The following is a 13,185-nucleotide window of genomic DNA, read 5'->3' as shown; positions in this document are numbered from 1 at the left end:
AGGAACAACCTCCTCTGCTACACACATTGACAAACCGCAATAATAAGGTAACGAAATCTTGAAGTGGTCATAACAGTAATCAATCCAAATGAGGAGATTGGTATACTTTAATTGAAAAGAATAGAGCGGAAGGCTGATTGTGATTTATGTGGCATACTTTTGCAATAACCACGGGTATGGATTTCCTTTAAAGTGTTGGGGAGACAAAAAGGTGGGAATTAATTAAGCCCGCTATCGCATGTTCTGCAGAAATTACTCACAATCACTGTTGTGCAATGACACACATTGTATTACTCTGTTCTTTACTCTTTTAAATGAAAGCCTATTGTTAACAATCCAGGTTTCCCCCCCAAAAGAAGAAACGTTTAATTAAAGGCCCAGTGTGTTATGATTTAGATGCCACCTACTGGCAAGAAAGCATATTGGAAACAAACACCTGTCTTATACCAGCTGTGACATCTGGAATGAATCATGGTGTGCATCTTCACTCCATTTCATGTTACTTATTGGGGATCTAAAGGTAAAAAAAAAAAAAAAAAAACATTGAAAAATTTGGATCAAATATGAAAGCTTTCTTTCATAAGGTAGTTTAGCCTCTGTTTGCTGTGTTCACACACTGGAGGCACTTCAATAAATGATTCCCCTTTCCCGTGAAACGCTATTGGTCAAAATTTGCAGTTGAGCTGTTGAAAAAGAAATAGAATCCAAGGTGTCCATAAATAAACGCAGACGTATTAGGTTCTTGTTCTTCTATTGTCATGACAACTGTCACTTAATACTTATTACCAGTGCTTTTATGCCTCACCGCTGCTCGACAAATAACACAGCAACCATTAGCTTGCACTTGGAAAGCTCGCTAAATCAATACATCGATATTAAAGGCGGATGCATGCGGTTACATTCATTATTGTCTCTGTTATTAATAAAACATATTAGCCGTAATTAGTGGACAGGGGGTTTTGTTGAAAATGCTACACCAGCGCTGTAGCACAGCCCGGCATTAACAATGCCGAATGTGTATCTTTTGTTAATTAAAACTAGCCCTCTCATTATGCCTGGAATAAGAAAACACTGCACTTTCCACAAAAGAAGGAGAAGAGAGGTTGTGTGGGGTGCATTTGACGTATCCGCGGGCTTGACTGAAGACATGACTGAAAGTAGACAAACAGAAGAAATAATAAATGAATGAATTAATGCTGGCATGAATAAAGCAGGGCAGATGATGTCATGAATTTTAAATGTTAAAAAGCTGGATAATGATTTCTCTGCGCCGCACAGCCAAAGACAGAGGCGCCCGGCTCGGATTTCAGCAAACAAACTGTGCAACCTGGTACCCATGTTGGCAGTGATAGCAGGGAACTGATGCTAGAGCGCCACAGCTGTAGCCAAGAAGGAGGATCTGGGAGGCAGCGAGACATAATTTATAGTTGGAGTGGAAAACAATGCAGTGTAATTTCTCTTTCCCCCCTGCTATTCTGAGCATAACGGATCAGAGATCAGGTCCTGAGGCAAAACCCCCCCCCCTAAAGCGAACGGTCACTCCACCAAATATCAGGGCGGGCCTTTCCTACAGACGAGCTAGCCGGCTGACCAGGGATTCTCCCGTTTAACTTTGGAGCACCTCCTGGAAATAATCTAGGTTAGCGAGGCAAATGAGATCCGCACACCTTCCTCGTCTACCGCTGAGGCGTCCTTGAACCAGGAGTCGGCCCCCTGCTGCTCCGGCGCAATAACGTGGATGTGTGCACATGTGGAGCAGATAGAGAGAGAGAACAGAGAGAGCTATAGGGGACAAATGAGTCTTCCTGTGATTGACTGTGCCTGAAGGACCAGGCACAGTGCCAGTTTGTCCTTGTATGCACGCTATTGCTAATGCTACACTGTTAAAAAAAATAAAATAAAATAAAAAGGAAATGTGCCTAAACACACAAATTATTCATGTCTGGCGTAATATGAGAAGAGTGGGAGATAAAAGCTGCAGCCCAAAACGTTGTTCATTGGAAAGTGCACAAACACAAGAGAGATCATGCAGCAGGGAAATTAAGGCAGTAACTCACCTTTCGCTCTGTTTTTCATCTCAGCCACTGAAAGCATGAGGGGGTGAAACAAGAAAACAGCAGGTTAGACAGGAGGAGTGATTAGGCTGGGCTGATGGCGCGTTACTCAGCCTGTCGCTGGCGAGGGGAGGAGCACAGGTTACTGTTGGAAGGAGATATGACGTCAGTGGTGGAAGTGGATTTTCAAACACAGAGGGAATGTGACGAGGGATGGAAGCAGAAGCATCCATCCATCCATCCATCCATTCATCCATCCAGCCATTCATCCATCCATCCATCCATCCATCCATCCATCCATCCATTCATCCATCCGTCCAGCCAGCTATCCATCCATCCATCCAGCCATTCATCCATCCATCCATCCAGCCAGCCATCCATCCATCCATCCATCCATCCATCCAGCCATTCATCCAGCCAGCCAGCCATCCATCCAGCCATCCATCATCCATCCATCCATCCATCCATCATCCATCCAGCCATCCATCCATCCATCCATCCATCATCCATCCAGCCATCCATCCATCCAGCCATTAATCCATGCGGACCTTTTCCATCAGAAGCTGCGTTTCCATGACAGTTTTTCGCAAAATAAAAGCAATATTTCTAAAATTTCAAATTAGTCCAATTGCAATTTCCAGGTGTTTCCATTGAATGGTGTGAAGCGAATCAGCCGTAATTCTCATAAAATTTCGTCCCCCTAAGTTTACGAGAATTATATCTGCTTTTGTTTGTTTACGTTTGTTTGCTGTCAAGAATGGTTTGTATATTTTTCTCTTTGACTATTTGTAAAAAAAAAAAAAGATTCAATTTTTCCTGTGTTCACACCCACGCCATCATCAACAAGACAATTCAGCCTCACCAGTCACATGTGACCTGCACGTGGACACCCAGGAGCGAATCGAGATGCAAACTTCTCCAGCGAGAACGGCGACTCTGCAGCTAACAAAGAAACACGTATCGGCTTGGCGCTACAAGTCCATAACAAACGGCCAGACATCTATTTTTAACCCGACAACATGACGGCTGCTGGCTAGACAGCACCTCACCCGGAGCCGACAGCTGCTTAAAAGGACGGAGAGATAACACTCTGGATGCTTTACATTATGTCACACACGGCGAGATGTTGTACTTTGTGGCCAGACCACGTTGTGATTGCTGAACAAATTGGAAAAATGGGAAAATATCATTTCCTGGGATGATTTCGGACCCAGGGGCCACAAACACGCACAGCCGCACATGAGGCGCTGAGTAACAACCTTCACGCAGCGACGGGGAGGGGAGACCTGCGACGGCATTGCGCGGGAAGTGTCGGGAGTGTTGATCGGGAGAAAATATCTCGTTACTACACAGTTAATGATAGTAAGCATCAATCCAGTCAGCGTCAAAGATACAAAGCACTTCACACAGGAGGGCAACATAAATAATAATAAATTTAAAAAAAAGCGTGTTCTCCCCCTGTTTTACACAGGTTTGCAAACTTTGTCTGATTAAATGTGCTGTAGGAAATAATCATACTACACACACATTATTACAATGCACATGTAGAACAAGTTCGACGATTAATTGTTTAACTATGCAAATGTGTACTAATAATGATAATGCATCTAATGAAATCAATTCTGCCAACATTGAACATTGAATTTGTTTTTTCTCCAAAAGCTGTTTTCCAGACACACTTCAGGAAATACCTTGGCATATGACCTATTCACACAATATTTAGTTTAATTCACTCTCTCTCTCTCTCTCACTCACACACACACACACACACACACACACATTTTTTCTGGACTTATCTCTTGCTTCATGTCCAGGGTGCTTGGGGAGACCAGACCAGTCTTGCATATTAACCGTCAATATAAATGCAACCGCAAATGTGATTAATGCTGAAACTGTCCTCGTGAATATCCAGGCAGAGAGTCAGTTGGATGAGATCAAATCAATCTTTTGAAATTAGAAAAAATAAAATCGACCCATACAGGGTATAGCCTTGCCACCAACCGGTATTTTGCAGCATGACTAGTTTAAAATGAACAGAAAAACAGACAGGCAAACAAAGAGAAATTATACAGAAAGCTATAATTCATAATTTGTTGTTAAAATATTCACAATATTTTAGAAATGCTGCTACAACCCCTAATTTATTGACTTTTTAATCACTGGGCTCAGTGTAAGAGGAAGAATCAACGCTTCCTTTTAACATTAATGATGGTTTGCTGTACTTTTATTGCTAAACCCGAACATTTGGTGGCAGCGTTGCTGTCGTCATTAGAAATTCTCCAGCTTGTCTTGTCCCTCTTGTCCTCCTCGACCCCCGCCAGCCCGTCGAGGAGCAACAGTGCAACAAACTCCCTGCTAACCCGCCTGAGGAGATTCTGATCAATGAATTTCAACTTTCGCCCCCCTCCGCCGCACAAATTGCACACTGCTCCGACTAACTTGGCAGAATGGCAAACAGATTCCTTTCATCATCGCTCGGGAGATGGGCACTTTGTTTGTCTCTGGTGGTTCCACAAAGGAAGGTGCGTCGCTGCTTTCCAGTCGGAGACACTTAGCCGGCTGTAATGAGAACAGCGCGTCGTCACCAAAGGCATCACGCTAAAAGAGATTAACGGCAAATTTGCCACTAAGCCTCGGATTTTGAAAAGGACTCATCGCGCAAAGTGTTAAATCAGCACTGCATGCTAATCAGAGGTACAACGGCGTGCCCAACACGAGACAGGAACACGCACAAAGACACACTAACCATGTTGCAGAGAAAAGGCTGCTGTGGCACCGTTAAAATTTGGAAGTAAAAAGTAAAAGGAAATAAAAGGAGAGAAAAAAATGAAGTTCGACCTCTGGTCACACAAGAATGAAGTAACCTGTTTCCTCCGAAGGAAATATAATATTTGTGATTTGTAAGTGGAATACCATATTTTTGATAGAGTTCATTTTGCCGGACACAGCCAATGCACAGCACATATGTACATATGAATTTCTTTTTAGCTCATGAGATAAAATAACTGTTGCGACTTGGCTTTACCATGGCAGATAGTTTAAATAAGGCTTTATCAAACAAATAATTCCAATTTGACCAAAAGAAAGTACAAAAAGCTTTGGGGTGTGCATGGGTGGAACGTGTGTGGACAAATGTTGGGTGCACGCAAACCAAACAAGGTGCAGACATGGAGTGGCTGAAGAGCAGTGGGAGAGAGGGAGAGAGAGAGAGAGAGAGAGAGAGAGAGAGAGAGAGAGAGGGAGAGAGAGAGAGAGGCTGCAGGTGCTTCAGTAACCTCAGCGCACTGGGCCCAGGTGTGCTGAATCACTGAGGCGGGAGGCTGCAAACGATCACAAGTTGACACGGCCACCAGAACTTCCCTGATGACACTCCAGGGCATCACATTAACATGCTGAGCAGATGAGAATCCAGAGAAACTGAAGCCACTGAGCTAATTTTGCAACGTCATAATCAATAATGTGTGTACAATTTCACATGTAAACATTAAAGTACTCAATTAAGTTGTTATTCAAGCAAAACATTTGAGTGATAGGCTCAATGGTGTTGACTATTAATGAATTGACTATTTTCTAATTTCATTATTTCATTAGTAGTAATATATGCAGCACAAACATAGCAGTGCAGATCGATCGAATTAAAATGAATCACATGATTTTTTTTACAGTTCATGATAAGCCTCACAAGGCTTCTTATTTCTCGGCGTACAAAACCAAAACACAGAATCCAGTAGGAGGAAAAAGAGCCTGCAGGTAACTCAGCGCCGCTCTTCCTGTGAAATCCCGCTTGTTAAAGTCTCTCTTTGAGTTTTTAAATATTCACCCCCTCCATTTAATTTCCCAAGGAATGTTTCTAAGATGTTGCTCCAGGAACTCTAATTAATGTGACTTTAAAATGAATTTTTAAAATCAATTATGTGTGTATATATTTTCTTCTTGCAACTTAGCATCCCAAAGTTGGTTTTCCTGGCTGATTTATTTATTCTAATCCAATTTTAATGTTTTCTTTTCAGCTTTGAAGATTTTAAAAATGCAAAAAATAAAAACATAATGTAGCGGAGATTTACAACAATTTGGCTGTGATATGAAAAAAGCGGCCCAGACAATTTTCAACAGCGTCTCTTTTTTTCCTTGTTCGCCACAACGAAAAACAAACAAAGATCTCGCCGGAGCCACAGGCAAAGTCGGACGTGAGCTTTTTTTTTTCCCCAAGAAAAGGCCTGGAGTGGATCTGCTCTGACTGGGGCGGGGGGGTCGAAACACTGTGTGCTGTTCCTCGTGGACGAGGAGGCTGACTGACTGACAAGAGTGCTCTTAATGCTCCCAGAGAAATGAGCTCCTCTCGTAGCCTTTGCCTCTCCTCCACCTCGGGTCGGCCGACGCATTGTGTGCTGACGCCTCCTGTCTGTTTTGGGGGAACCGCTCGCGGCTAACGGGACCGTGCGACCGACCGGTGGGTGGGTTGGTGGTGGCGGCGGTCGGTCGGGGGGGGGGGGGTTAGGTGACACTCTGCACACCTCGTTTAACGGGTGCTGTTGTCAGAGATCATCCCTGACATCCCAGCATCCCTCTCCGCAGCTCAGGGTTGAATCTGTATTCAGCGTGTTCATCATCGCCGCACTCATCTGTTTCCCCTGCAGCTGATATTTGAGAACTGCTGGGCATCCGTCACAACAGCACTGACATGCAGCGTTGGCTGTGAGTGCATGCGTGTGTGTGTGTGTCTTTGTGTGTGCCTGTGTTTGCTTTTGGTTATGTCTTCAAGTTTTTGTTTTCTGCAGCCAGACTCCAACAGACCATTATTACAAGTGTAAACATGACTTTCCAACCATTCGGGAGGTTTAATCAAAAAAGTACATATTTTGGTGCAAATTACAACCTTTTTGACTCGCAGTAAAATAAAGCCATATGGGAGGAAGAGAAAAACAAGAGAAAAACAACGGGAACCTCATTTGAAAATAGTCAGTGATAAGATAAAGTCAGGAAAAAGGAAACAATGGTTATATATGCTGAAACAGTGAAGAAACTGGAAAAAAAACAAACAAGCGACGTATGATTTTCTTTTACTCTCTAATGGAAAAATTCATTTTTTTGGTAGCCATTAATCTTTCTGCATGCTCCCAGACCCACGCCTCTGCCTGTTTTCACCTCAGCTGCAAGTTATTAATCTCTGACTTCTGGTAAATTTAATAGCTTTAAAAAAGTCAGCCTCAATGATAAGATTCTCCCCTGACCTGGAAATACTTGCGGGGCGCGAGGCGAGCGCGACAATGCGTTCCTTTTGAGAGGAGAAACCTTTTAACTTCGCAGCAAATATGAAGTCAGAAAAAGTTGCAGCTTGGTCAGTATGTTTATTTTTCTCCTTCCTAAACAGGAACTTGTGAACTTTCTCCCAAACACTGTTTTTTTTTTTTTTTCTAGAATTAAAGAGAGGCTTAGGAGCTGCTCCAGAGTTGTAATGCTGCCAGAGGGTTTTTTTTGTGTACTCCAGGTAATAACTGGTGAAGCATCAGGAGTTCAGTTACACCTTTATGAGGAAAACCCAGCTGAGTCTAACGAAGCGTCGACTTTAACCTGAAATTACCCAGCATGGAATCAGGATGGCCATAAATTCTGAGGGTGTCCCGTCAAACTGCTCTGTGCATCGTTACTGGGCTCCATTAAATCTATCTGGTCAGCTCAGCACAACCTAGAAAGGAGGTGAAAACAGCTCTGACATGTCAAATCCACAAATACTCTGAGACATAACAGAAGAAGGCCCCATCTTCCCCAAGTCCCAAGCGGCCACAGCCACAGGTGAGTTGACAAAAATAATAACAAAAAAAAAATAACACAAGTTGGATTTACAAAAAAAAAAAAAAAGGCGATAAAATAGAGGTTGAGCTCTCAGCTTCGGGGTGAACCAAGGCCAAAATAACAAAACCAAAATCGTCCTGACTGAGAGGCAAAAAAGCTAAACTAACCAAATGACAAACAACTCACCTCCCTATTTCAACAAAACCGGAGAAAACTACGCGAGGCAGTCCACCCTTGCAGCTCAGAGTGTAAAACAGAAGACTCGAGCACGTGTGGCGGGTTGGGAGAAGAGGAGGATGAGGATAGCACTGACCTCCAGCACAAGGAGGATGATTATACCAGTTGCTAATATGTATTAGTAACACATTAGGCTGCTATGGCACGGTAATTCTCGTGGCCGACTCTGGTTAGCAACGCAAAAACATTTCACAGCCCATCTAAGTTCAAAGGTCAAGCTACACAACCGGCGGTAAACACGGACAAAGGAGATGAGAGGGAAACCGTTTGCAGGGATAAACAGGGAAGCCGACCGAGACGGCGCCTGAACAAGTCAATTAGCTCGATAATAACACATCGATGGCGAAGGGATGAAAAACAAAACGACAAAAAAAACAAAAAAAGCAATAAGACAAAGTGAAGCTAATGGAAGCAGAAAGATGGGACCTGGTCCAGGTCGGCCACCAGAGGCAAACATTTGGGCAGCCGGCCCGCTTGTTAGCGCCGCTTGCATCGCGCGAAGCTCAAAGTGCAGCCGAATCAAGTTCCGTCATTTATCTCCCTGGCTCGTCTCTGATGTGGGGGGGACGCACGGCCGCTAACCCCGGCAATGATCGGCCGGTCCCTGCAGTGGGTCGTTCAGACCGCCGCCGAGAGGTTTGTCCTCTAACACGGCGAGAGCGGGCCATCGCTGAGGTCGCCGCTCTCCCTCCGCCAGTGTCACACTAACTCTCCCGGGAGAACTCTGCTGTAAGTAACCCTCTTACAGAGAGAGAAGCACTTCATTATATTCAACTCACACACACACACACACACACACACACACACACACACACACAGAGTTGTGGAGCCGTCTTTCCAGGGACATTGTCTTCCATTCCATTCATTTTCCATTGTTTTGTTTTTTTATCCCAACACCTTAACCTTCACCGCAATAGGTCGAACAATAACTGGAGTCCACACTCTGCCTTGAAACATTTAAAATTTAATAAAAAGATTGTGAGAACTGGCAAAAAGTAGTCCAAACGTCCCAGATATCTGCACACATCTTCAGATAAGTTGCCTCTGAGTGCGAACTTTAGAAACACACTCCCACACAGTGTCAGGTGTGGATTCAGAATTGCAGTTCCACATATAGAGAACAGTTCTGGCTAAAACAGAACTGGCACCGAACCAGAACTACCCAAAGAATTCTTTATTTAAAGGTTTGTTCTCTTTTTAAAAGCAGCCCTGTGCAGTTTTCCTACCTGAAAATGATGGTTTCAAAGTCATTTTCACAATTCATTGATTCGTAACGGTGAGAATGGCACCCGGGCCACTGACACAGACACAGCCGTCTGGTCGGCCCGGTGAAGGACTGCAACAACTCCAGTCGGATGCCCCGCAGGTTCTCAAGAACTTGGGAGAAGGCTTTGGCTGCTGGGAGAGCAAGATCTCCCTCCCTGTGCATTAGTCACATAGTCACCCATTCATTTTCTGGCACTGCTTATCCTGCACTCAGGGAGCAGCAACATCTCTCTTGTACTACCAGACAATAAATTGGAAAGTCTTTTTTTTTTTTCATAATTTCAAGGGTAAAACTCTGCAATGCGCCAATTTAATATACTTGAAACCTATTGCTCACCTTTTGTGTTGAAAAATGAAGAAAAGGTTTTCAATGATAAAGTGCATGGCCTTAAGTCTCACTTGGAAGCTAAAAAAAAAAATAAAATAGATTAATTTAAAAGACATGGCTGTCAGGTGGGATTTGGCAGAACTTTTCTGGGTTACATCACATGTTTTTATGTATTAATGCAAAATTCAGTGACTGAAAAGAAGCAGAGAGAAGGTGAAGCTCTGTGCAGTCACCCTGCTGAGGGTGCAGCTTGCTGTGCTTCTATTCAGAATTACGAAGGAGACTGAAAGTACAGCAATTTAGCGGCCGGACTGCCAAATATGTCTCCTCTCTGAGAAAGTGGCATTATTAGTAATTGTAAATTTGAACAGAGAAAAAAACACCACATTTTAAAAGCACACATGTTGTTGTTTTTTCCAACAGCAGGTTGCCAGTTCCCAAACGTCCTTTCAACAAACTCATACACAAACTGACCCTGGTATCTAATGACTGGTGATTTCACCCTGCAGGGCAGCCGATTTCAAGTTTAAATTGACACGTGGCTGCAGGACTTTGGGGCCAATCAGCGTCCTTTGAGCGGAAACTAACAGCCATGATGACCCCAGCGTCAGTGCAACGCTAGAAGTAATTTTCCTAGGGCTTGGCAACATTTGCCTATCACCAGAGGCTTTCACCCGCCTCTGGAACAGCTGCATGTCGTCTTGTTAACAAGTCAGCCGACTGGCGGTAAAGAAATCTTACTGGCCCTCTCTCAGAACCTCTTTTATGGGCTCTTTTCCAGGTGGATACGACATAAATAAATCTCATAAATCCTACACATGCGGCGTCAGGCCCCTGTTGATTACGCCTCTCCAAACTTTCATCCGCCCTGATTAAAGCGCCACTTTTCCGCTCAACTCCGAGTTCTCGGCGCGGCGGCGAGAAGGCGACAGACGGGTGAAAACTCCGCCAGCGCCATCGACGGGCTGCTGCAGCTGGCGAAAAGTTGAAACGTGGCCATATCCTCTCACCTGTGCAGAGTTCAGTGAATAATTCAGCGTCTCATGGATAATCGATGAGGCTGAGCTGTAAGAAACGCTCAGCGCCTCCAGCTTTTAACAGCCATAATACCAAATATGTTGCTCGATTTTATAAAAAAAACACAACAAACACAACAACTCTTCCATAAAACGCGACACCTGCCGCCTGTGTGTTCTCCGCTCTCCCCTGGCTGAAGAAAAACTCCTCCGTTAAAAACCCCACTTCTCAACGCGCCCTTAAAGGTTGCTTCGCAGTCGCACGTATACTTGTTGGTTCTGGAAACACCCCGAACCAATTCTTTCTTCAATTTTCTGCTCTCGTCTCGGCGGTGTATCCACTGGAGCACTACGTGTAACCAGGTCCTGCTCGTGTCCCTCCAGTTAGGGCGGCGCAACGCATGAGAAGGCCAGCGAGGGTAATTGAGAAAACACACAGCTTGTCGCGCTGTCATACTGGTGTAGGGCGGCAAAAAGTTGCGAGCCTTGTCGCCTCGCGGTAATGGAGTCGGAGCAGCTTCACTGAAACCGAAGCCGCTCTGAAATCCGCACAAGTGAAACTTTCTATTTTTCTATTTTTCCAAGTTGAAAAAGAAAATAAGAAAAAAAGTTATTTGGTTCTTTTTTTTTTTTTTTAATATACTTGCTGTTTATAAACTATTCAATTTTGTTGAAAAATACCTAGTTCACTGCATGACATACTCACATATGCCACTCTATTAGATATTTCTTGTTAATAAAGTGCCTGGTGGGTGTATATGAACTTTAGGTTTAAACCCATTAAATTGAAGCAATCCTGAAATTCCTGAAATACGCAGCTGTCAGACATAAAGAACCTGGGAGGAATCGTTTCAACTTGAGCACATCGTGCGGAGGTTGTTCTTTAAATTCTCTGAAGTGTCATTTCTGTTACCTTTTGCACATTCGAGTCGAGCAGTTCAAAATAACTCGAAACATATATTAAAGAGGCTGCATCAGACGCTTGAAAGGCCGCAGCTTCGCACTCAACGCTCAACTGGTGAAAGTATTTACGGCGCCAGCTCTCATTAACTGCCGTTTCTCTGCAGTAATTAAAAGGGAAAGGTTGGTGGGGAGGATCGGTCTGCTACTCCAACCAGTGCATGTGCAGCTCTGCAATTTCCGTTGAAGAGGTGGCAGCCAAAGTGTCCATAAGAACGTTATTGCAGTGTGTAGGACCATCTGCCGAGTGGATGATCACTTCAGTTCAAAGCAGCAGTGAATGATGAAACATCTGGACTTCAACATCATTTGACACAACATTATATTGGAGAAAATAATGTTCCTTCAACACGCTGGAATACTTTCGGGAATGAAGGCCCGATTGTGAAGTTTTGGTTGCTTACATTCACGTCGCGCGGCCAAAACACTCCCTCCACTTTTGCACATTCTGTTAAATCTGCAAAATGTTTCGCCTGAGTTCTTTTGCGAGAGAGGTCTTCTGAAATTCACTTTCAGAGTCCCTCTGCAGACTGCCACGGGGCCCCTGCAAAACCTTCACTCTTAGTGAAATTCCACCATCAGTCCGAGCAATGAGGCAGATGTCTCGACTCAGTGAGTCTTGAATGGCTCGAGTAAAACACTGGAACAATCTTGTTTTGTCTTGCACCCTTAAACAGCAGAGCAGCAGAGAGGGAGAGAGAGAGAGAGAGAGAGAGAGAGAGAGAGAGAGAGAGAGAAACACTCCCTCAGATTTACAGTGTGACTCATAAATACTCCCAGTTTAATGTGTACTGTAAGTACGTGGATACCTTACAGAGTGCCCTTAAAATTAAGCTTAGTTAAGTCAAATGCCCCTCCGTCTATGTGTTAATATAGAGCACAGTTTAAATACTTGGAACACCAGGCTTAATGTTAATGATACTACTGAGGGGGGTCCCTCCCAGTGTTTCCAATGCAAGCGGTCAGCTGGGTGGAGCTTCGTGTTGCGAGCTGCACTGCAGTCTTGATTTTCTCCTTGTTTTTCTTTCTTTTGCATTCTTCTCCGCCACCCGTGAACCAGCCGTGAACTTTACCACGGCTCTTCAATCTAGTCTGTGTCTTCCCCTCGGGCTGCACATTTCAAGCTCTACCATTCCGGCAGAGCCCATTAGGCACAGTGTTGCTTTTCCAAACCAAAAGGTTGTAATACCATGTTTTTCACCACGGCAACACGCATGATAGCGATCTGCAATATATTTGCTAATTCGTACCCCACCTCAAGAAAAGAAACAAACAAAAAAACAAACCAGAAATCCTGATTTTAATTACGCATACGAAACACCCACTTGCGTCGCAGTCGCGACAGACAAACAAAGACGAACGCGGCGGCTGCCACTCATCCGTCATTGGGCTTCTCCTGACGGCCCGTGCTTTGGTGCGCCACCGGCGTATCATTACGGGTGGATGCACCTTCGTCTTGGTAAGCTCTTCTGGAGATAAGGTGAGATGTTCCAAAGTGATTCTGGAGTGCCCGTCTCCGCCGCCACACTCG

At 44.3% G+C, this 13,185-nt stretch overlaps 1 protein-coding gene across 3 annotated transcripts in view; it reads right to left on the bottom strand.

Annotated features, from left to right (window-relative positions):
* cadm2b (cell adhesion molecule 2b) overlaps positions 1-13,185 on the bottom strand; it is a 117,726-nt gene that overhangs the window by 34,242 nt on the left and 70,299 nt on the right. For 2 of the 3 annotated variants that reach the window (XM_076036772.1, XM_076036773.1), the window contains exon 2: positions 2,058-2,084. The exons of the other annotated variant lie outside the window; for it this stretch is intronic. In XM_076036772.1, coding sequence (XP_075892887.1) covers positions 2,058-2,084 — 27 coding nt within the window. The remainder of the gene's footprint in view (positions 1-2,057; positions 2,085-13,185) is intronic. 3 annotated transcript variants of the gene reach the window in all.

Source organism: Nelusetta ayraudi, unplaced genomic scaffold (genome assembly GCF_046127955.1).
Source record: "Nelusetta ayraudi isolate G7.1 ecotype Tasmania unplaced genomic scaffold, CSIRO-AGI_Nayr_v1 ptg000048l, whole genome shotgun sequence".
In the NCBI taxonomy this organism is placed as follows: domain Eukaryota; kingdom Metazoa; phylum Chordata; class Actinopteri; order Tetraodontiformes; family Monacanthidae; genus Nelusetta; species Nelusetta ayraudi.
Note: the sequence above shows the minus strand (reverse complement) of the source record. Positions and strands in the feature narration are given on the sequence as shown.